The 25,125-nt window shown below is 39.5% G+C and overlaps 1 protein-coding gene across 1 annotated transcript in view; it reads left to right on the top strand.

Annotated features, from left to right (window-relative positions):
* LOC124711232 (cholesterol transporter ABCA5-like) overlaps window positions 1–25,125 on the top strand; it is a 359,780-nt gene that overhangs the window by 193,041 nt on the left and 141,614 nt on the right. The window contains exons 10-19 of the mRNA XM_047241193.1: window positions 1,024–1,174; window positions 1,280–1,356; window positions 1,439–1,604; window positions 5,686–5,827; window positions 5,906–6,020; window positions 6,127–6,276; window positions 6,564–6,653; window positions 6,910–7,049; window positions 10,374–10,605; window positions 23,009–23,192. Of these exons, the coding sequence (XP_047097149.1) occupies window positions 1,024–1,174; window positions 1,280–1,356; window positions 1,439–1,604; window positions 5,686–5,827; window positions 5,906–6,020; window positions 6,127–6,276; window positions 6,564–6,653; window positions 6,910–7,049; window positions 10,374–10,605; window positions 23,009–23,192 (1,447 nt within the window). The remainder of the gene's footprint in view (window positions 1–1,023; window positions 1,175–1,279; window positions 1,357–1,438; window positions 1,605–5,685; window positions 5,828–5,905; window positions 6,021–6,126; window positions 6,277–6,563; window positions 6,654–6,909; window positions 7,050–10,373; window positions 10,606–23,008; window positions 23,193–25,125) is intronic.

The raw sequence follows: 25,125 nt of genomic DNA, 5'->3' as shown, positions 1-25,125 counted from the left end.
CAAAGCAACTGGCTCGTCACAATACGCCAGTCACTACTCTTGATGAACTGTGGTATCGTGTTGAAGCTGCATGGGCAGCTGTACCTGTACATGCCGTCCAAGCTCTGTTTGACTCAATGCCCAGGCATATCAAGGCTGTTATTACGGTGAGAGGTGGTTGTTCTGGGTACTGATTTCTCAGGATCTATGCACCCAAATTGCATGAAAATGTAATCACATGTCAGTTCTAGTATAATAAATTTGCCCAATGAATACCCGTTTATCATCTGCATTTCTTCTTGGTGTAGCAATTTTAATGGCCAGTAGTGTAAATTATAAGCCATTGTATTAATGTAATGATCATACTTTCATTCTGATAAAACATTTGTTTGTGGTTGGTTCTCAGTATATTTTTTTACAAAACAGATGTGCCAGTGTAGAACTGATTGTTTCACTACAATATGACAATCCGGTGGTTTTACCTGTTTGTAATACTGTGTTATGTCTTCACAACAAGTTGATATGTTTCCTCTTTGAAAACAAAAGCCTTGCATTATAATGAACTTATCAATATTCATTTGTCATTTTCATACCTTACCAGGGAAGTGCAGAAATAAATGTGCTATATGTTTGCAATTTCAATAGAATTGCTAAACTGGAATCTTTATATGAAAAAAGTCATACTTATAAGAAGCACATTAATATAGGTCCAAGCAGTTTTCCTACATCACATGTGTTAAAGCAACAGCAGAGAACAATCCAAAACAGTATTATGTTTGCTAACTATCTACAAGGAAACCTGCTGGTTATTTCAGTCTTAATGTAATCGGCAGTTCTAGGCACTTCAGTCCGGAACCATGCGGCTGCTATGGTTGCAGGTTCGAATCCTGCCTCGGGCATGGATGTGTGTGATGTCCTTAGGTTGGTTAGGTTTAAGTAGTTCTAAGTCTAGGGGACTGATGACCTCAGATGTTAAGTCCCATAGTGCTTAGAGCCATAGTCAGCAGATAAGTCTAACAGAATATTCTTCTGAACTGTCTACAGGCCTTGGTGCTAGATTTGTCTGGTGATGGTGTCACTTTTGATAATCTGTGGTCAGGCCCTGGTATTCCATTTGGAGGCAGTCTTATAATGATGGCATTAGATATAGTACTGTATGGGTTCCTGGCATACTATCTTGACTGCGTCATTCCAAGTAAGTATTGTCACATGAATAGTAAATATAGTGTTGGATGAAGTCCTTTGCTCACAGAAGAAATTTATTTGATTCCATTCATGTTTAACCTGTCCCTAATTTTAGGTGAACATGGTACAAAAAGATCACCATGGTTCTGTCTGACACCTGGTTTCTGGTTTTCAAAGAAAGCTACACCACATGTGAGTTTTTGCATTAGTTTTCATGGAAATTTAATTACTCGATGAACAGGAAAATTAATTCTATAATTTCTGTTTTGTACAGGTATCCTCTGTAAATGGTGAGTCCGGATCTTTCAATGCTGCTGACGAGTCATCTCAAGATATTGAACCAGTTGCGAGAGAAATGAAAGGCAAGGAAGCCATTAAAATTGTTGATTTATTCAAAACATTTCAGGCTTGCAGGAAGCCTGAAGTGAAGGCAGTAAATGGTCAGTATACTTCAATAATTACATGAAATTTGTGTGAGTGAGTGAGTGAGTGAGTGAGTGAGTGAGAGTGAGTGAGAGAGAGAGAGAGAGAGAGAGAGAGAGAGAGAGAGAGAGAGAGAGAGAGAGCAAGCACCATTTTTATCAATGCTGACAATACAGGTTTACAAGGTGTTTCGTTTTTAGAAGCAACAGCAAGTATTCTTAGCTATTCACTATATGCAATAGCTTTTATTATTTCATTTCTTGGTGACAATCCATTATGAAGAGTGCTAGTCTGGTTCCACCAAACAAACAATATAATTTCCTGATGGTGTGCACCATACTTCGTAAGGTGTGTTGTTTTTTTCGATGGGCTGAGCCAATCTTTCCTCTTCTTCAATTTCACATAAAGGCAACATTTCTCATCACCTGTAACAATGTTCTCAAGGAACAGTTTGTGCCTATGCCCTGCCAAGCAGAAACAGGTGGAGCGACTAACATTTGATCATGATTTTATGGGAAATGACCAACAACTGAACATGATTTTAAGGGATGTTTAAGGGAGATGTAGTCACAATAAGTTTTAACTGCACACCTACATCAGCAATGCTACAGTCACACTTTCATATCACACAGTAAACTTGGCTAACGTTAAATGCTGTGGGTTTTAACCAAGAAGGTGTTGTTCTCATTTTTTAAAATAAGCATTCAAGTGTTTAATCTTTGTGCTTCATGGGGTTTTTACATCTTAATTTTCACTGTGAGAGCACATAATGAAAACTGATTCACTTCAGGTGCAAATGAAGACATGCATGAACATCATTGAAGAGTACAATAATAGGATTACAGAAAGAAGACTAGACAAATTGGGCCATTCTGTATTGACTGCCCTCTGTATTTGACTGCTTTCAGCTTAAGCAGTCTATTAGCACTGGCTCTTTTGAAGTGTTGTGAAATGTTGTTGTGCTGAGTAAGTCATCTGAGAAATAAGTAATGTATTGAGTGTGTTTAAACATGATCATCTCTATCATTGCCAAAACTGACTAAGAGACAAGTAAACATTCTCCCTCTCATGATCCCTCTAGACACTTAAACTATGTCATTCTTTTTTTTAACCTCGCATTCCCTCCAGTCCCTCAAGGCAAACCATTGACAGTAGTATTGATTATTACACAAAAAGATTTCAAGATCTGTCTGTCTAGAAATGTGAACTGTTGATAGTTCTTCAGGACAATAATATTTATAACAGTAATCACTGATGAAATATATGAAGAAACAAGTGATCAGAAAGGGAGCCAGGAGGAATTAAAAGAAAGTTGTTAGAATATGGGAGAGTTGCTCACTGTACTAAGAGGCCAGTAAAGATGAACATATGGTTACACATTTATTTTTGTTGGTCTTTCTTAAGACATGTGGAATACTCAATGTTTGCGCCTTACCAAATGAATACAAATTGGTGCACAATAGTTGTATGATTGCATTCCACAGTTTATGTTTTTTGCCATGGTTTATTGTTAAGCAATTGATTTATGTGGTTTTAATCAAAAACGGAAGGGCTTCTAGGATGTGGTTCATCACACAAGTCGAGTATTCCTTCTTGCAACTGAAAAAAAATTTCTGTGCCATCTTCTTAGCAAATGCTTTCCTCCTGTACACATTGCAACTTTCATAGCTTCTGCAGCACTAGATCTCAATTAAACTTCAAGAGTAAAATGCATAGGAACTGTTCATTCTTCTGTGCTTGACACTCCATACTGATAAGCCTTGAAAATGGCCAAAATGAGCTGTTATAAGATACAAGCTTCTACTTCCAACAATAAAACTCCAAATTGAAGAAAAACAATTGAATAACGAAAAAAATGGAGGCTTCACAATGCAGTGGTGCCAAACCCATGAAGAATGGCATGGATTTATCCAATACATTCATCTCCGTCAAGAGTGTAATTGCCCAAAATGTAGCATAATATGGAAAAGAGCACATCATAAAAATATTCTTGTTATGTCTTTCAAAAAAGGCAGTGGTGGCCAGCGATCATGTGCTAATGCATTACAGCACACAGTAAATATTGCACTGACATTATGCTGTTTCTTTTTGAATCCAAACCAGAAATCACACTAAAATTATTGCATTTCTCTTCAAATGCGAGTTGGAAATTACACTAAAATTACACCAATTTTCTTTGTAAACAGATTGGTATGCAAATAAAATGGATGAAAGCATTTTCTGTATTGCTTTCTCCGCAATAACGGGAAACCAGTGTCAAATGCTGAAATGATGGTCAGCCAAGCTATGATCAAATCAGAGAAGAAATGCAGTTGTCTGTTCTCCACTGCACATGCTCTGATGTGACATCACTCCTTCCAACACTGAGAATGCTACATTGCTCAAAGCACCATGATAGCATTTTCCATAGATCATTGCATGTAAATATTGTGCAAGCATAGTGTATGAGAGGGATTTTAGAGGAGAGCTTTTGCAATGGCACTGTGATTGAGTGGTCTAGACCTTAGACTGACAGTTCATTGGCTTGAGTTCAAATGCCAACGCTATCTTTCTTTCTTTGGTTCTTCGAAATTCTTCACAATGTTAAACTATTAATTATAAAATTTAATCATTTGACTGCTACAGATACGCGCTCTACATTCCTTGCTAATGGCAGCTTTGTTGTCACTTACCGCTTGCCTAATGCTGCTTGCTACCTGTGCCGAGAGATGACATTCTGGCTGCTATGAGAAAAATTGATTTTTGCACATATTACAAATATTTTTGCACAATAAAGGGCTGAATTTTTTTCATTATTCCTCATAATTAATGTGCTGCATCAAATTCATTATTCCTCATAATTAATGTGCTGCATCAAATTGAATAAAGCAAACACAAAATTTTAAAGAATATGTAAAGATAAAAATGCTTACTTTGTGTATGGTTGATTTTAGCCCATACATTGCCAGGTATAAAATGTAGACAAGAAATCAACATTTTGTTTGAAATTTTGAGCAGAACAATATCTCATTGCATTCTCGAGTTATTGGTTTTTATATTTGGTGACAAGACATGGCCATTTGTGTCCATGCACCTTTGAGAATTGTGTGGTTACAACAATAATCATATTTCATAAACAGTTCAAGATATTGAAATGAGGATTTTTTTGCAAATGATAGCACACAGAGGCATTTATTTTATATAATAAATTCTGGAAACTTTTTTATTCATCGAGATATGGGAGGAGCTTGTCCACAGCAGTGAGAGAGTTGGCAGGACAGAGCTCGTGAGCATGACAATAGCATGTAAGTTCTCTAAAAATTTCCGTGCACAACAATGGGATTTTTTAGCACCATCTCATGCAAGAGTCCCACAGCTGAGTGATTAATGTCGCAGATTGCCAGTTTGATAGCTCATGTTTGTTTCATGCTGGTACCATTGTTTATTTTTTTAAATTTTATTCTTCACAGTGTTAAATGATTAATTATAAAATTTAAACATATTTAAACTGTTCAGTTTATATAAGTATTTTTAATATTTTCAACTTGGTTATGTTAACTAACCTTGTAAGTCAAATAGCCATGGCCGCCATCATAGTGCATTGATAAAATTTTGCACAAGCCACCACTGACCAGGGGTATGTGTCTAATTATTGTTCAGCTGTTCCTTTTCTTATGCAATTCTAAATGGGATGTAAACATATTTACTTAAATTCAGTGCTGAATGAGAAATGAAACCTAAATAATATCATGAAATATCATTTGATTGTCTCAATGCAGCCTCCAATTTTACACTCAGTGGTTACCTTTCATGCTTTCACATTATCTTCTAGGATGGTACAACAATATTTTGTGTAGTCTTCTCTCTACCTCGTAAATCACCACTATCGGCTATAACTGTCTCTCAGTACTGTAGTCTGTATTTCGACAATATTGTTTTACAATCATTTCTTTGACATCTCTGTTATTTGTTCCTTCCTTTTATCATTGTTTTTAGTGATAAGTGGATACTGTACTTGTTTCAGTTTACTGCTGGGAGTAAGAGTGTAATGTGTTAACACTGCTAGCCTTCAGCTGTTATGGCAATATATTTAGTGTAAAATGAATTTATGATTTACAGGAATAAATCTGACTATCTATGAAGGACAGATCACTGCCATACTTGGTCACAATGGTGCTGGAAAAACAACGTTGTTCAATATCTTGACTGGTCTGACAGCACCAACAGCAGGGACAGCATTTGTCTTTGGATATGACATTAGGCAAGTAAGGAATGACATCGCCATAGTACCATTTCATATTGTCATGGCAACAGTTGATAATGTACAGAATTTCTACAGGGATCCAAATGATATGCACACAATACGTAGAATGACTGGTGTGTGTCCTCAACATGATATCCTTTTTGATCTACTGACACCAAGAGAACACCTTGAATTCTTTGCTGCTGTGAGGGTATGGCCTTTGGAAGAAATGCCAATAGAATATATGTTCTTATAGTATTTTATCATGCATATGTGTTGTTTATCCAGCTTTACATGAGAGATTAAATCATTTTCAGGGCATTCCTTCATCACTTATTGATTTTGAAGTAACAAAGACATTACGGGACATTGATCTGGTTGACAAGGCTGACACGTTTGCCAAACATTTGAGTGGTGGACAAAAAAGGAAACTATCTGTTGGTATTGCAGTTATTGGGGACCCAAAGGTTAATAAAAATGTCGTAACAGTTTCAGAGAAGTATGAGTTAAAATATCTTAGTGTACCTATTGTTTAACTTAATCCCAAGAATGTTCATTTTCTATTAAATCCTCGTAAAAATTGTATCTAAGGACCCCACTTTCCTTTGCTACTGAAAGTACATAGTGTTTGTGTTTTCTGTTGAACTAAATTATCTGTTAGATATAACTTTGACATTTTCACATCACTCCACAATAATTGCCATTGCACAAAAACACGAGGAATGTTTTCAATTAAGATTAGTTTGTTTTCCAGATCATAATTCTTGATGAACCAACTGCAGGAGTGGATCCATATTCAAGGAGACATATGTGGTCAGTTCTCCAAAACAGGAGACATGGAAAGGTAAATTATATAGCCTAAATAAATCATTCCAATATTATTCACTGAATTATACAATATAATTTTGCAGTAACGCAATTTAAGTTTAAGCCCTGCCATCATTGTTTTTGCACATAATTTATAATTTTTGTGGTCTTTTTGTGATTTTTGTGACCCTCCATAATAATTCTTGAAAGATTACCGTCAGGATTCCACAACAATTTCATTTTGCCTCTTAAGTTAACTTGATATATCAACACATTAACTTTGTTTTGTGCAGGTTATTCTCCTTACGACACACTTTATGGATGAAGCAGATATATTAGCAGACAGGAAAGCAGTGGTTTCCAAAGGCCGATTGAGATGCTGTGGATCTTCTTTGTTCCTAAAAAATAAGTTTGGAATTGGCTACCATTTGACGTATGTTCTTTAAGTCAAATTTTTCTTGTTCATATAACCTTCATACTGCTATGTCTTTTTTAATAAAATGTGTATTAATATTTCATTTAGATGTGTACTTTTGGTTTGGGAATAAGTAAACTTTGCTTAAATTTTGTAATAAATTGAGAGTTTTAAACTGTTGCATAAGTTAATATGGTGTTAAACTATACTAATCAGCCTTCAGAGCATTAGTTGTGTACTTGTCAGTTGCCAGAGGTTTTTCGATAACTAAACATGATTACCAATCTCGACTATTCTTTTACAAAATGAATCTAAAAACAAAGATGATGTGACTTACCAAACGAAAGCCCTGGCACATCGATAGACACACAAACATACACACAAAATTCAAGCTTTCGCAACAAACTGTTGCCTCATCAGGAAAGAGGGAAGGAGAGGGAAAGACGAAAGGATGTGGGTTTTAAGGGAGAGGGTAAGGAGTCATTCCAATCCCGGGAGCGGAAAGACTAACCTTAGGGGGAAAAAATGACGGGTATACACTCGCGCGCACACACACGCATATCCATCCACACATACACAAACACAAGCAGACATGAGGCAACAGTTTGTTGCGAAAGCTTGAATTTTGTGTGTATGTTTGTGTTTGTTTGTGTGTGTATCGACGTGCCAGCGCTTTCGTTTGGTAAGTCACATCATCTTTGTTTTTAGATATATTTTTCCCACGTGGAATGTTTCCCTATTAACTTTTACAAAATGAGTTATTCAAAGAATAATGAAACTGCCACTTACCATTTTTGTGACTTTTAAAACATTGTATCAAATATTTAATCAGAATATAATGTCTTTCTGGGAAAGATAGGATAAGACTGTGAGAATAGCTAGGCAAAGGAAAGTGGGAATCACATTACTTTGAAGAGTATAGTAATTATTAGTTTAGACCAGCTGAGATAAGTCTGACATAACTTTCTGTAGTAAATAGATGGTGCAGATTAATTAGTCAAATTCACAGTGAACTTTGGGGAAAATGTAAAATGCAGACTGTAATATGTGAACCCGCTGGAGAATAGCTGAAACACTAGTACTATACAGTGAAATGTGATACATACAATGATATGAAATGTTTGAAATGAAGAGACTCAATGAAGATGACTGATAGACTAACATTTCTGGTATGGCTGGTGAATGATACAGTATAAAATGGGAGAAGGGGTAATCAGTAACTATTACGTAAAAAGAAAATATTCTTGGCCTTGAGACCATTACATGTATACTGAGGTGTAGTAGGCCTATCTGTTGAAAAAAGTGACTTAAAATAAGTAGATGTGCATGTGGGTATGTGGAATAACATAGTTAATTTCAAACATAACAATGGAATGATAGAGACTCTGGGAAGATAGTAAGAAGTTTATATAAGTAATAAAAATAAAATTAAAGAAGACATAAGTTTTAGTTTTGTAAATGTAAGAAAATAGTTTCTCTTGGAACTATACACATTATGTGGAAAGGTTAACTGCAAGATGTTCTTGAGCTGAAATTTGAAAATGACAACCACCCACAATTCCAGTAATAGAATAGTATGTAATGTTCCTTGTATAATTTCTATACATTTATCTGTAATATTAAGTAAATAAGAAATGTGCCTCATTTGTATTATAAAATATTTGTAGGATAAAAAATTACTAGATTGTGAAAAATACATCTAAAAACAAAGATGATGTAACTTACCAAACGAAAGCGTTGGTATGTTGATAGAGACACTAACAAACACAAACACACACACAAAATTCAAGCTTTCGCAACCCATGGTGGCTTCATCAGGAAAGAGGGAAGGAGAGGGAAAGACGAAAGGATGTGGGTTTTAAGGGAGCGGGTAAGGAGTCATTCCAATCCCGGGAGCAGAAAGACTTACCTTAGGGGGAAAAAGGGACAGGTATACACTTGCACATATACAGACACAAGTAGTCATGTGTATAGGCAAAGAGTTTGGGCAGAGATGTCAGTCGAGGTGGAAGTACAGAGGCAAAGATGTTGTTGAATGACAGGTGAGGTATGAGCGGCAGCAACTTGAAATTAGCGGATGTTGAGGCCTGGTGGGTAACGGGAAGACAGGATATACTGAAGGGCAAGTTCCCATCTCCGGAGTTCTGATAGGTTGGTGTTAGTGGGAAGTATCCAGATAACCCGGACGGTGTAATACTGTGCCAAGATGTGCTGGCCGTGCACCAAGGCATGTTTAGCCACAGGGTGATCCTCATTACCAACAAACAGTCTGCCTGTGTCCATTCATGCGAATGGGCAGTTTGTTGCTGGTCATTCCCACATAGAAAGCATCACAGTGTAGGCAGGTCAGTTGGTAAATCACGTGGGTGCTTTCACATGTGGCTCTGCTTTTGATCGTGTACACCTTCTGGGTTACAGGACTGGGGTAGGTGGTGGTGGGAGGGTGCATGGGACAGGTTTTACACCCTCCCACCACCACCTACTCCAGTACTGTAACCCGGAAGGTGTACATGATCAAAGGCAGAGCCACGTGTGAACAAACTACCCATTAGCATGAATGGACACAGGCAGACAGTGTTTGATGGTAATGAGGATCACCCTGTGGCTAAACATGCCTTGGTGCACGGCCAGCACATCTTGGCACACTGTTACACCGTCCAGGTTATCTGGATACTTCCCACTGACACCAACATATCAGAACTCCGGAAATGGGAACTTGCCCTTCAATATATCCTCTCTTCCCGTTACCCACCAGGCCTCAGCCTCCTCTAATTTCAAGTTGCCGCCGCTCGTACCTCACCTGTCATTCAACAACATCTTTGCCTCTGTACTTCTGCCTCGACTGACATCTCTGCTCAAACTGTTTGCCTTTACATATGTCTGCTTGTGTCTGTATATGTGCGGATGGATATGTGTGTATGTGTGTGCGAGTGTATACCTGTCGCTTTTTCCCCCCCAAGGTAAGTCTTTCCACTCCCGGAATTGGAATAACTCCTTACCCTCTCCCTTAAAACCCACATCCTTTCGTCTTTTCCCTCTCCTTCCCTCTTTCCTGGTGAAGCAACCATGGGTTGTGAAAGCTTGAATTTTGTGTGTGTGTTTGTGTTTGTTAGTGTCTCTATCAACATACCAACACTTTCGTTTGGTAAGGTACATCATATTTGTTTTTAGATATATTTTTCCCACGTGGAATGTTTCCCTCTATTATATTCATATCTTAAAAGATTGTGATACATAGATGTCTTATGAGAAGACTGCTTTGTAAATTTATTTTCGTCATCACAGTTGTTAACAGCAATCATGAGAAGATTTCAACAAAATTAATTTTTGCGCCTTTCTTAGGCTGGTCCTGGAAGGTGTGGCACGAGAACATGCCATCACACGTCTTGTAACAAGTCATGTTCCTAAGGCTGAGAAAGCAAGGCGGCATGGGAGAGAACTGTCCTTCATATTGCCACACAATGCTGTTGATAATTTTGCACCACTCTTCTCCGCCATTGAACAGGAAATATCCACGAGAGCTAGTCGACTGGGAATCAGTAGTTATGGTGTCTCAATGACTACACTCGAGGAGGTATGACTGGGTATTTTGCCTTGTTCATAGTTTAAAGCAGAACTGAGGAATAATTTGATAAAATTGGTTGGAAGTGGTGAACATCATTTCAGTAGAATGAGATGCATGCATTGGTTTTTGTTGAATCCTTTAAAAAGTGCTTCTAATGTACATGATAGAGACTGCATTGGAGTGATATCTAACTGGCCACTAGATTTAATTGTAAAGCAAGATGTATAGTAACTACCTAGGACCCCTTAAATGACACACTCAGTACTTTGACAACGAGAAATAATTACCATGTAAATTTCGGATATGATGATTACTCAATGCATAACTTTATTGTACACCAAATTGTAAACAATGTAAAGAAGAAGAGTAATGAACAAAATTCTGCTTCATTAATAAATACTGTCTTCTAAAGCAGCAAGTCATCTTTTCTCTCTTGTGCTGGGTTACTTGCATAGTAACTGATCTCGCTACATGCACACAACCACTCCCACTCCCCACTCCCCCCCCCCCCCCTCACTCCCCTGTCCACACCTCCACCTCCCCCCATCCAGCACTTGTGATGCTCAACTGTGGGGTTGAGGAAGGGGGCAGAGGGGGGAGAGCTGTCGAAAGAGCAGCTGAAGGAATAGTGAGGTACCTCTTGAATCTTATTGGAGGCTGCAGTGTCATCCAGTATTGTAGGCTTGGCACAGGTCAGTGGAAAACTGAGATGATTATGCTGGTTCCTTTTCTTAGAGGTAGGCAGACTTTAGTCTCTCTATGGTGACTGTTCCGTGTGTGCCATTCTGGTCAATCTCGAAAGTGTTCTCTTCTGACAGCATTCTGTAGGGGCCAGTATACGGTGGGCGTTAACAGTGGGTGCACAGTAACATCTCTTTGTGAGAAATTGGTGCTGTAAGCAGATGGACAAAAACCTTCCTATCTCTGTGCAATACAGGTGTGCCTGCAATCTCTCTGGTAGCTGAACAGTCATTTGAACCCTCTTTCTGGTGTGGTTGGCTGAAGTGGAGCTGGTAAAGTGAGTTCACCTAGCACATGCAGCTGCTCACCATAAACCAGTTGGACTGGTGAACATTGCAGGTCCTCTTTCACCGATGTGTGCAGGCATAAAAATATCAGCGTCAAGGTGTTTGTCTATGTTGATAAGTAATATATCAGCACTGCCCTTAGTGTGTGATGTAGTCTTTCCAGCATTCCATTACTAGCAGGATGGTAGCTAGTGGTGTGAAGAAACCACATAGTTGGAGCAGCGCATTAAACAGCTGTGACTTGAACAAGTCTCTGTTGTCAGTTGTAATGGTTTGAGGAACACCTAACCTCGAAAACCATGTAAACAACAATGCTTCTGCAACCAACTCAGTGGAGATGTATGGTCTGGGAGTAACTTTAGGCCACCTCATAAAACAATCCACTACAGCAGTTAGGTAGCGGTGACCATCAGAATAGGATAAGGGTCCTACTAGGTCCCCACATGTATGTGTGAAAATCTTGCTTTCGGCATTGGAAAGTATGCAGTCGGTGCAAAGACATGTTGGCTGACCTGGTTGTGATGGCAATTGAGTAGGGAGCATAACTGTGTTGGCAGTCTGTCTGGATTCCTGGCCACACGACCTTGTTCGTCTCTATCTTGCTGTTGCCTGGATATGATAGGTTATGCATTGTTCAGAAAACTATGTGAGGAAATTCTGCAGGACTATACAGGTGTTCTTTGTCACAGGATGTGCCAAGGCAGATACCCACAACACAATATGGCACAAAAATACGTTACAGCTGAAGGTCTGTGTTTTCACTTTGGAATAAGACACACAGCTTTGTGTCTGCTTGTTGCTTGGCTGCTATGTCAGCCCACAGCTATAGGCTGGCACAATTTTGTGATAGGCAGTTGGCTACAATGTTGTTATTCTGCCTGTCTACAGTGCCGCATTGAGCTGTAATCCATTTCACACTGGAAGAAGCAAATTAGTGGTTTGTGGTCAGTGAAAACTGTAAACTGTCTTCCTTCCACAGATAATCAAAAATGTTTGATTGCTGCCTAGATTGCCAGCAAGTCGCTATCAATAGCACTCAATGTCTTCTGTTGTGTTGTAAGGGTCTATGAGTAGAAAACAAGTTGTTGCCATCAATAAACCAGCTTCTATCCATGCAACAGAATAGAAATGTCAACCTGTGCAACACGTCGTGCATAAAATGCTGCCACATCTGCACATCACTTCTCAATCTAAAAGGCATAAATTTAAACTGGAAAAGCCCAAAAGGCAATATTACAGTGGTTTCTAGAATGTCCTCTGGGGCTACTGGAATTTGCAAAAATACCTTTGTACAATCGACCAGTGTCAATATTGTTAAAGACAAATATGTGAGGGACAGGATAATGATCAGGAAATGAGCAGGCAGTGAGTAAATCCCACATAATTGCTGGGAACCATATTTTTTATGCACCATGTATAGGGGGATGCTCAAGGACCATCTGATCTAGTCACAATATCTGCTTTCAATAGCTCATCAAACCCAGTTTGTGCTGCAAGGAGCTACTGAGGATGAGCTGTGATGGGTTGCCTGGGTAATGTGCAGACATGTGCACTGTCAACTGGTGACACTTCCCATTGGTAGCAGCCAGCCGGGAATTCTTGAAGTATGCAGCTAGAAAGAGTGCTGTCATTTACTGCAGTAACAGCTTTCGTTAGCCTAAAAACATGGCCAGTATCATGTGATAATACCCAGGTAGTTCCTACACGGTTGTACGGGCACAATCAATCCCTCAATGGCACCATGGCTCACTGTAAATAAATGACAGTTGACTAAATCCAGTGACAGATGAAACTTAGACAAAAAGTTGCACCAAGTATAGGGTTGGTGACATTGGCATTATTATTGAAGACCCAAATCCCATGTCATTCTCTGTTTGCCATTAGTTTTAATGCATAAATTGTTCACTGCTGTGAGTATATGCTGTGTTGGTATAATAGGTGCATCACTTAGCCCATCTGGGGGGAAACACTAACTTCAGATCTGGAATCTACAAGGAAGTTTTTACCAGACATGTGATCGTTCGCGAATAACCTCTGTGGCCGGTGCAATGCTAGTAATGTTGCGTTGGTGTTCTGCCTTTCATCCTTTAATTGCAGATGCATATATTGTTAGTGATGAACATTGGTGTCCTCTAACATCTGTCTGTGGTTTGGGTAACAGCAGGGTCTGTTGCCCTGGCGAACTGCATCTCCAAAATGCCTGTGACACGAATGCCATTGATCAGTAGTCATATCAAACCTATGCCGATCATCTTTCCATCTGCTACTCTGGAGTACACTCGTAGCAGTATCAGAATTTCTGCTTCTGTGCTGATAGTTTCAAGCTCAGGCATATAATATGATCTTCTAAATGTTCCACTCTGTGCTCCTGCATTGGCATACCTGTGCTTGACGTACACGTTTCGGTACTAGTCATGGCACTTGGTGTTTCAGAATTCATCCTGTGACCATTGTCAGTTGTACTCTAAATTTTAGTGGCTGCTGTTACTTCAAACAGGATGTTTGCTACTGTGACAAGCTTCTCTGCCAACACCTGCAATGACAGATCTTGACTTGTTGCCACAACTGGTAAATTAGTACAAAGCCACATCATGTGTAGAGGCTGTTCAGGCAGCAGATCAGGACCAGCTAGGACACACAAAGCTTGCAGCATTTGTGATGGGGCTCTGTTGCCTAGCTGCTTGTAATTAAAACCTTCTGCAGTCTAAGGCTACAGTTCCCTTATTAACATGTAGCAACATTGTCATAGAACGCTTTCTATGTCTTCTATCATGGCTTCTTCTAAATGTCCAACTGCGATTATGTACTTGTCATAATTGGTGTGCACTCCTTGTTGTTGAAAGATGCACTCTCTGTGTGTGAAACACATCAGTGGGTGATTAGACCAGAACAGTGAACGTTTGACATGGCCAAAATGGGTCGGGGAATACAAATCTTCCTACTTTATGGCAGTGGGCGCACATGTGGCTTAGCTGGAGATGCAGTTTGTTCCACTTTAATTCGGTCCCAGGTGATAGCAATGTCATGTCTGTCATTATTGCGGAAAGATAAAAATGTCCCTTCTGAATCTTCTCTTGAAGGAATCTCATAGTTATCACTAATGTGATTTGATGAGTAGAAATAATTCTCATATAAACTGTGGAAATGACACTTAATATGTAACTTTATGTAAATATAAAGGATAATAAACAAAACTCTCCATCAACAGTAAATTAATAAATTACTCTTTGCTAAACCAGTGATTCATCTTTTGTCTCTTATGCTGCTTACTTGAACCGTAACAGCTATCAGCACAATATGGTTAATTCAGTTGTTGTGAAAACTTGACAATTTTCTGTTATAAGTGTCAATGGTTTGTATAAATTTCTGTTCTGTCACTAACATTCTGGTTCTCATACATTCTTGTTATTATACATTCACTTTTTTCATGCTCTGTGAAGGCAATATGACAGAATGAGTAACATCTTATACAAAGAGCATGATACCTCTTGGCTGCTTTTGCCAGTTCTAGAAGTAATTTCCTTTCAATGAGTTATTGCATGTACTTCATTTAATACATATTCATGATCTTTCCCTGTTTCTGACCATATCTCCACTATTTTGTGATTTGCTCTGTGATAAAAATTTAAAAATCACTACAAGTAGTAGTTAAATTCACTATACAGGGTTATTCAAAAAGAATACCACAACTTTAAAAATGTGTATTTAATGAAAGAAACATAATATAACCTTCTGTTATACATCATTACAAAGAGTATTTAAAAAGGTTTTTTTTTCACTCAAAAACAAGTTCAGAGATGTTCAATATGGCCCCCTCCAGACACTCGAGCAATATCAACCCGATACTCCAACTCGTTCCACACTCTCTGTAGCATATCAGGCGTAACAGTTTGGATAGCTGCTGTTATTTCTCGTTTCAAATCATCAATGGTGGCTGGGAGAGGTGGCTGAAACACCATATCCTTAACATACCCCCATAAGAAAAAATCGCAGGGGGTAAGATCAGGGCTTCTTGGAGGTCAGTGATGAAGTGCTCTGTCACGGGCTGCCTGGCGGCCGATCCATCGCCTCGGGTAGTTGACATTCAGGTAGTTACGGACAGATAAGTGCCAATGTGGTGGCGCTCCATCCTGCTGAAATATAAATTGTTGTGCTTCTTGTTCGAGCTGAAGGAACAGCCAATTCTCTAACATCTCCAGATACTGTAGTCCAGTTACAGTAGCACCTTCGAAGAAAAAGGGACCAAAAACTTTATTGGCTGAAATGGCACAGAAAACGTTCACCTTAGGCGAGTCACGTTCATACTGAGTTGTTTCCTGCGGATTCTCAGTGCCCCATATACAGACATTGTGACGGTTGACTTTCCCGTTAGTGTGGAAAGTTGCTTCATCACTAAACACAATCTTTGAAACGAAAGATTCATCTGTTTCCATTTGAGCAAGGATAAAATCACAGAAATCGATTCATTTAATCTTATCAGCTGCAGACAGTGCTTGAACCAATTTCAGACGATAAGGTTTCATAACTAACCTTTTTCGTAGTACTCTCCATACAGTTGATTGTGGAATTTGCAGCTCTCTGCTAGCTCTGCGAGTCGATTTTCCTGGGCTGCGAACAAATGCTTGCTGGATGCGTGCTACATTTTCATCACTCGTTCTCGGCCGTCCAGAACTTTTCCCTTTGCACAAACACCCATTCTCTGTAAACTGTTTATACCAACGTTTAATACACCACCTATCAGGAGGTTTAACACCATACTTCGTTCGAAATGCACGCTGAACAACTGTCATCGATTCACTTCTGCCGTACTCAATAACACAAAAAGCTTTCTGTTGAGCGGTCGCCATCTTAGCATCAACTGACGCTGACGCCTAGTCAACAGCGCCTCAAGTGAACAAATGTACAACTAAATGAAACTTTATAGCTCCCTTAATTCACCGACAGATAGTGATTAGCTCTGCCTTTTGTCGTTGCAGAGTTTTAAATTCCTAAAGTTGTGGTATTCTTTTTGAATCGCCCTGTATTAACTGAAGTTATATTCATTGTTAAATGTTGTGTTTTCACATGACGCATTGGAAATTACATCATATTCAGGATGTTCAAATATAACATTTGAGATAATACTCTTTTGCACCTGTCCATTACTTCATTGACCACTTCGAGGGATTTTTCATTTGCAGTCTGGCCTTATGTCACTCATTGCTTTCTCTATAACTAACAAGGAAGCTGCAACAATAGTAAGACTTTGGGCTTGGATTAGGGACAATGATAGTTCAAAACCCCTTTCCAGCCACTGACCAATATTTTGGTTTTCTGTTTTCCTAGTTTGATTAAGGCAAATAATGGTATGGTTCCTTTGAGAAGGATACAAGTGGCCTTCGCTATTCTTCCTCAGTATGAAGCTTGTGCTTCTTTTCTAATGATGTAATCATCAGTGGGATGTTAAATATTAACTTTCCTTCCTTTCTTCTCTATTCCTCCATGGTACTTATGATGCAAAATTAAACATTCTGGTTTAATGGTTAGATTGGTATATTGTATACTTATAAAAATAGTTATTACTATTGAAACTTCCTGGCAGATTAAAACTGTGTGCCCAACCGAGACTCGAACTTGGGACGTTTGCCTTTCGCGGGCAAGTACTCTACCAACTGAGCTACCGAAGCACGACTCACGCCCGGTACTCACAGCTTTACTTCTGCCAGTACCTCGTCTCCTACCTTCCAAACTTTACAGAAGCTCTCCTGCGAACCTTGCAGAACTAGCACTCCTGAAAGAAAGGATATTGCAGAGACATGGCTTAGCCACAGCCTGGGGGATGTTTCCAGAATGGTTATTACTATTATTTACAAACTTGCCCAAAGTCTTTCTTATCTATGAAATTTACATTTTTTGTATTTTTAAATGAATCAGTATTGTCCTCAGAGTCTTTCATGTTGGCATGCCTGAATATCATCATCTTGATTTTCAAGCCGTATCAGTGTTAATAAAATTCTCAAGATTTCGATGGTTACCTTTGCCTTTGTTATCGGGAGCAAAACTGCTGACTACCAGGGCTCAGAGAGGGCCAAAATGATGCCTGCACATAAGGTGAGTTGGGGAAACTCAAAGCAGCTCCAGCCTGCCGCAGGATTGAATGACATCAGGTGGCATGAGGGGCCAGCCCCATGTTTGAAACTGCTGCTCCTGTCTCCCTACAACTGTCAAGCATTTGCTTTGCTTGTTTTTGATATCCAAAGCTCATCTCCACACCCTACTAAGCCTGGACATCTAGTCTCTTTTAAAATTGTTGCTATTCATTCTAATCTTGGCCACCTTCTGTATAACTGAATCCAAATATGTTGACATGTGAACCAAGACTCTCATGTGTTCAAACTTCGTTTTGTTTTCATTTTCCAGGCAATGCTCAGCTATGCCCAACTTGTAAAGCTTCCTTTCTTTAATATGTCATTTGTGCTTGATACAACGCTCAGCAATTGTGCAAATTCTCTGACCTACACTCATGTTCAGAAAAGAAACCAGAACACCTTGAACAACTAGAGATTGGACATTCATATTTACAGGACATGTAAGTTCTGCAGAAATGATTAGCATTTGAACCATGTTGGCCCGCATGTTTAAGGTCAACATTGCTATCATTGCATAACATCACCTACCAGCAAAATGTGCCTGTGGCTCTCATTTTTGCTATAAACTGAAGATAATTGATCATTGTGACTTGAGTAGATATGTAGGATGCCTTCCAGACATCCACATGAACCGTACCATCAAATCAGCGAGTTTGAAAGAGAGCACATTATTGGCATGAGCGTTTGTGATGCACCCATCCAGGAAACTGCTGCTCGTGTGGGGTGAAGTGTTTTGGAAACACAACAGGTGTGTGCAGAATGGTTCACAGATAGCCATAGAACATGACAATATGGGTCAGGCTGCATCATCCATACCACCCCCCAGAAAGATCAACACCAACTCTGAATGGCATTGTAGGACAGATCTGGGTCCTCCTTGGCTCTGGAGTAACAGTGTAACACATCGTACAGTCCATTGCTGTCTGTCTGTTATGGCTTGGGTTAAGTGCATCTTGTCCACTTCTCCACCTACCTTTGATGAATGTGCAGAAACATGCTAGACAGAATTGTTGTATGGATTGATGTCACTAAGGACAGGAATGACATCAGATAGTGTTTTTGGATATTGCAGCATTTTGATTCGAAGCAGACGGGCAGCAGCATCACAATGACTGCGTTCACTTAAGACGTACAGCACCAACTCAAGACATTATGGTGTGGAATGCTATTGGGTACAGCCAAAAATCACAGTTGGTGCATGTCCAGGGCACTGTGGGCAGTGTGATGTATGTGAATGACATCCTGTGTCCCTTATCAATATCCTTTCTGCACAACAACCCAGACACCATCTTTCAGCAAAACAACGCATGATCACATGTTGCACCACAAACACATACCTACTTGGTGTCACAGGATATCGGACTTTTGCACTGGCCCACCAGATCGCCAATCAAACATATGTGGAACATGGTGAAACACTGTGTGTGAATGCAGTGTGGATGCCTCCATCACAGGATGCCATTCACGCCTTATGCACATCAATGCCATTATGCATGGAACAGGTTATCCGGGCCCATTGCCGACCCTGTCACTACTAGGCAATACGACACATGCTGAAACAAGGTGAATGAAATCCTAATCATTTCTGCAGAACACACTAATGTACATGTCCTGAGAATATGGACGTTCTTTCTCTAGGCGTTCAAGGTGTTCTGTTTTTTTCTGAATATTAGTGTTTATAGATGCTGCTGTATTCACAGGGGATATCATACACACCGGGTACAGGAAGAGCTATGTTGTCTTTAACATATCTTGTATCTTGTGGGTGGGCCAGAACACTGGTCTTAGTCCATGTCTCTGCAGCACATATCCTAACTTGTTGCCCCACAGCATGGCAGGAAAGCAACCAGTTTGTCCTCTTCTGCTGATTCACAAGGCGTTCTTCTTTGGTGGCACCTGAAACCATTTGTAATGTCTCTCTTGCTATAACCATTCCCTCTGAACACATCTCAAGTGCTGCAATTTAAACTGTAGATGGCCTTCATCAGAAATAACTTTTGTTCTGTGTACTAACATGTTAAGGACTGCTTTATTGTGTACATGGTGATGAGAACCATCGGCTTCAGACTACCAGCTGCAGGTCCTGTATTAGAAGATGACACATACAGGAATTTAGTCCTTACCTGACACAGGACATTGCCAGAAAGAGAGGGAAGTTTTTAAAAAACTCTGGTTAGCCAGATGAAGAGGTGAAGAAATTAATGCCTCATGCTGCCGGACCTCCCAGGCTTTATGATTGCCAAGGATACATAAATAAAATGTCCCTCTTAGGCCCATTGTTAGTGCAGTCAGTTTGCACACCTACAGACTGGGTAAAGACCTTGAAGGATTACTAGCGCCAAAAATTGTGACTTTGTGAACAGCATGTTGCAAACTCACAGAAATTAGCTGAAAGGCTCAAGAAAATGAAAATAGGTCACAACTGTGGAATGGTTAGTCTGGACATTGTCACTTTTTATGAGGGTGCTAGTGCAAGACATGCTGGATCCTTTTGCCCAACAATTTTCACCTGCAACTGACAAGTTGTTCTGTCATGTTCTAATGACAATGTACAGTACTACTTGAACCATGATGAGTATTATGAAATAATGGATGGCACAACAATGGGGTCAGCACAATCTCCAGCACTTACAAATATCTTTATGGAGCACTTTGAGGAGCAGGCTGTGGCATTGCATCCATCTTGTATCGACAACACCTTTCTGATGTTGCCTCACATTGAAAGTGCACTGCAGCAGTTCATTGATCACATGAATTGGTGTCCATCATAACATTAAATTGACCATTGTGATGGAGAAGGATTGCAAGCTAATGTTCTTGGATATTTTAGATGATTGGATGGCAGGAGGCCAGCTTGGTCATACAGTGTACAGCTGATTGATACTTGAATGCTCATTTTCACCACCCTGTACATAAGAGAGCAGTCCAGAACACATTAGTACACAGAGTAAGATTATTTCTGACAAAGACCACTTACAGTTTGAATTGCTGCACTTGATACATGTGTTCAGAGAGAATGGTTATAAAAAGATACATTGCAAACACTTCCAGGTGGCACCAAAGAAGAATGCATGGTGAATTGACAGAAGAGGGCAAGCTGGCTGTTTTCCTGCCATACTGTGGAGCAATGAGTTGCAAATTAGGACTGCGTTGTAGAGACATGGACTCAGACCAGTGTTCCGGCCTGCCTGCAAGATGCGAGATATGGTGCATCCTGTTAAAGATGACATAGCTCATTGTGTGCCTGATGTGTATGGCGTCCCTCGCAAATGCAGTCGCTTCTATATAGTTCTAACAATCTGCACAATTGCAGAATGTTCTACTAAGCACAAGTGACATATCAAACAAAGGGAGCTTGAGAAGTTGGCCATAGCTGAGCATATGCTAGAAAAGGGATGCAAAATACAGTGTGAATTAACAGAGACCAGGGATACACAATTAGTAGGGCTTGGGGCCACGTTTTGGATGTGGAAAGGAAGCAAAGGCAGATGCTTGGCTCTTGTAGGGAGGTGAGAGTGGTAGTTTCAAACATGGCGCCGGCCTCTCATGTCGTTTGATGTCACTTGGTTCTGGGGCGGGCCATAGCTGCTTTCAGCAGCACTACTCATCTTCCTTGGAGGTGTCATTTTGACCCTCTCTGATTGGTGTTAAAGGCTACAATCTTGCTTATATGAGCAGGAAACCATGTCAGACTCAGTAGTCAGTAGTTTTGCTCCTGACGACGACGACGGTGGGGACAGCCATCAAAAGCTCAAGAATTTTATTCGAACTGAGACAGCTTAAAAACTGAGAAGGTTTTTTTCTGAAATCATTGCTCTTTAATTTCTGAACTGTATGTTTCATTGTAATAACATTACCCAGTATCATTTTCATATTTGTAGTTTCATAGCAGTCAAATATTTCACCTGTAAATTTTACACTTGTACAATGGCTTCAAATTGTAAACTCAGGTGGGTATAAGGGTCAGGTTTCACTTTGACATTACTACTGAAGACAAACTATATGAGTATTTATAATATATTGTAAACTAAGTCATAATCCTATGTAGACTATTTCTTGTATTTTTCAGTATGCTGAGTTTTTTGAAAAGCAAGGTACACGCTAGTTAGTGGGGACTAATTCTGGTTTATTAACTAAGACAATGTACCTTATATTCTGAAACAAACTCCAGTCCAGGCCATATTAGAGTTCTAGGACAAAATGGAGTCAACCATATAGCATGTGGTTTCATGAGAAGGTGCTCGTGATAATAAGAACCATCTGAGTAGTGGCGCCACATCATTGACAATAATATTGTACCAGTTACTTGATTTCCTTAGGGATGTCGGTGGTGCCACTTGCAATGGGATCTTCAATACTGCCTGTTCAATGACCTGTCTTCAAACAAGACGTTGACCATTATTTTGTAGTTAATTTGTATTGAGTCGCACATCACATCTGTAGTTCGAAATTAGTAATTATCTTGTTAGTTATTAGTCTCTTTGCCTTCCCTGGAGTATGTTGCTGGTCCCAAGTCATTGTCCTTGTTCCAAGAAATATTAAATGGTCAGAGGACTGGTATTTAGGTAACTTCTGATGGTTATTCAAGCAAATGCACTTTCTAGAATTTAAAATAGATCTTTTCTTTAATATTTCCACACTCACTTCTAATAACACACAATACTTCTATCTTCAGTAGTGTTATAAAAAAATATCAAGTTCCTTTGCAACAACTCTCCTGCTAAAAGTGTCAATTCCCCCACACATTCCTGTCAAGACACTGTACATCTCTCTTGATGAAAAAGAAGAGCAATCTCAAATAGATGTCAAAGAGTTTATAACACTGTTGACAATAATTGCTGATACAACTTCAAAACAGTTAATATTGTAGATTTGCATGAATTCAGTCGAAACATTTCAGCATTAATTCAGATGTTCAGGTTATAAACACTTAAGTATGGAATTACTAATTTTTATGAATGTGTATCTATTGAAATTATTCGTATCAAACTGAAAAGATAGATACCCACTGCTGGTCATATGTTTCTTATTATATTAGCATTATTTCTGGTGCTTAACAAGACTCACTTGTGCCATTGTTTTCCATGTATGGAAACTGCCAAACTTTCATAACATGTGTGTGAAAGTGAGGAAATGGCAGACATTTTATAAATATTGTGTTTCTTTATTATTCTCAGTCAGCTTTTTAAGTGTATCACTCAAGTATGCATTTAAGTGTTTTCCATCTCATAATTGGCGCCAATGTACTGCTTTCAGGTTTTCTTGCATTTGGAAAGAGATGAAGAAACAGATTGCACAATGGACAATCTATCTAAGAAGATGGTTAGGAATCGTGCATTAAGCAGGTCTTTGTCACTGCAGTCAAAAAGCACCTCCTATCAGAGTTTGCAAAATGAGGGTGGTATCCTTACAACAGGCATCACTGACTTCCCTGGAAAAAGTAAGTACATAACATTTCCAATTTGCAAGAGTTAGGTAGATTTCTTACTGCTGCAGATTAGAGTCTGTTTTTACCAGACTTCTTTGCTTTGAATGAATGAACATTCCTGTCATATTTCTGAATGTTGACCATTCCTCTTGGGACACCATGTATTTTATCAAGGATTTCCCATTATCATTCTGTGAATGAAATCTGATCTTTACAATATATCTATGCATCGCTGTTTGTTGATTAACTGGTAAATAATTTGTTCATAATTTCCATACTTGTACTTTAGTTATCTTAGTGTTAACTTGCATATGTAAACATTTATAATGTAGTGGTTTTCATCTAGATAAATGGAAATCATTTGTAGACTATTCTTATCTCATTATCCTTAAAATAGTCCCATTGCAGAACTTCACTGGGAAATACCTAACTGTCCCTGCACCAATGACTGGTGTCCAGTGATTCCAGTCCCATCAGATAACTAAAGATATCTATTGTAACACTACTGGCACTATTCTGATCCTATTTATTGTATGGATAATCTAAAACTTCATAGTATCTAGTATTACTATAGGGCACTTATATCGATCCGTAATAACTGACCATCGATGGAACTTACGCTGAAGTGCCAAAGAAACTGGTACAGGCATGTGTATTCAAATACAGAGATATGTAAACAGGCAGAATATGGCACTGTAGTTGGCAACACATATAAGACAGCAAGTGTCTGGTGCAGTTGTTGATTGGTTACTGCTGTTACAATGGCAGATTATCATGATTAAGTGAGTTTGAATGTGGTGTTACTGTCAGCACTTGAGCGATGGGACACAGCATCTCTGAGATGGTGATGGAGTGGGGATTTTCCTGTTTGACTATTTCACAAGTGTAGTGTGAATAGCAGGAATCTGATTAAACATCAAATCTTGGACATCGCTGTGTCTGGAAAAATACACTGCAAGAATGGGGCCAATGACGACTGAAGAGAATCATTCAACATGACACAAGTGCAACCCTTGTGCAAATGCTACAGATTTCAATGCTGGGCTGTTAACAAGTGTCAGCGTGTGAACCATTCAATGAAACATCGATATGCACTTTTGGAACTGAAGGCCCATTTGTGTACCCTTGATGACTGCACAACACAAAACTTTATGCCTCACCTTGACGCGTCAACAGTGGCAATGGACTGTCGATGACTGGACACATGTTGCCTGGTTGAACGAGTCTCATTTCAAATTGTATTGAGTGGATGGACATGTATGGGTATGGAGACAACCTCATGAATCTATGGACCCTGCATGTCAGCAGGGGACTGTTCATGCTGGTGGAGGCTCTGTAATGGTGTGGGACGTGTGCAGTTGGAGTGATATGGGACCACTGATATGTCTAGATATGACTCTGGCATGTGACATGTATGTAAGCATCCTGTCTGATCACGTGCATCCATTCACGTCCATTTTGCATGCCAACGTACTTGAGCAATTCCAGCAGGTCAATGCGACATCCCACATGTCCAGAATTGCTACAGTGGCTCCAGGAACACTCTCCTGAGATTACTCATTTCTGCTGGCCACCAAATTCTCCAGACATGAACATTATTGAGCATATCTGGGATGCCTCACAACATGCTGTTTGGAAGAGATCTATACCCCCTCATGGTCTTACAGATTTATGGACAGCCCTGCAGGATTCATGTTATTAATTCCCTCCAACACTACTTCAGACATTAGTCGAGTCCATGCCATGTCGTGTTACGGCACCTCTGCGTGCTCATGGGAGCTGTACATGATATTAGGCAGGTGTACCAATTTCTTTTACTCTTCAGAGTATTTACTTACTCTCCAATTTCAACATATGCAACAATGAGGGTGTCTATATTATTTCACATAACTCTTGACACTTTCTGCTGAAGAGCTGCATTGTTGCACTGTTTCTTGTCACCTAA

This window comes from Schistocerca piceifrons, chromosome 8, assembly GCF_021461385.2.
Source record: "Schistocerca piceifrons isolate TAMUIC-IGC-003096 chromosome 8, iqSchPice1.1, whole genome shotgun sequence".
Taxonomy (NCBI): domain Eukaryota; kingdom Metazoa; phylum Arthropoda; class Insecta; order Orthoptera; family Acrididae; genus Schistocerca; species Schistocerca piceifrons.
Note: the sequence above shows the minus strand (reverse complement) of the source record. Positions and strands in the feature narration are given on the sequence as shown.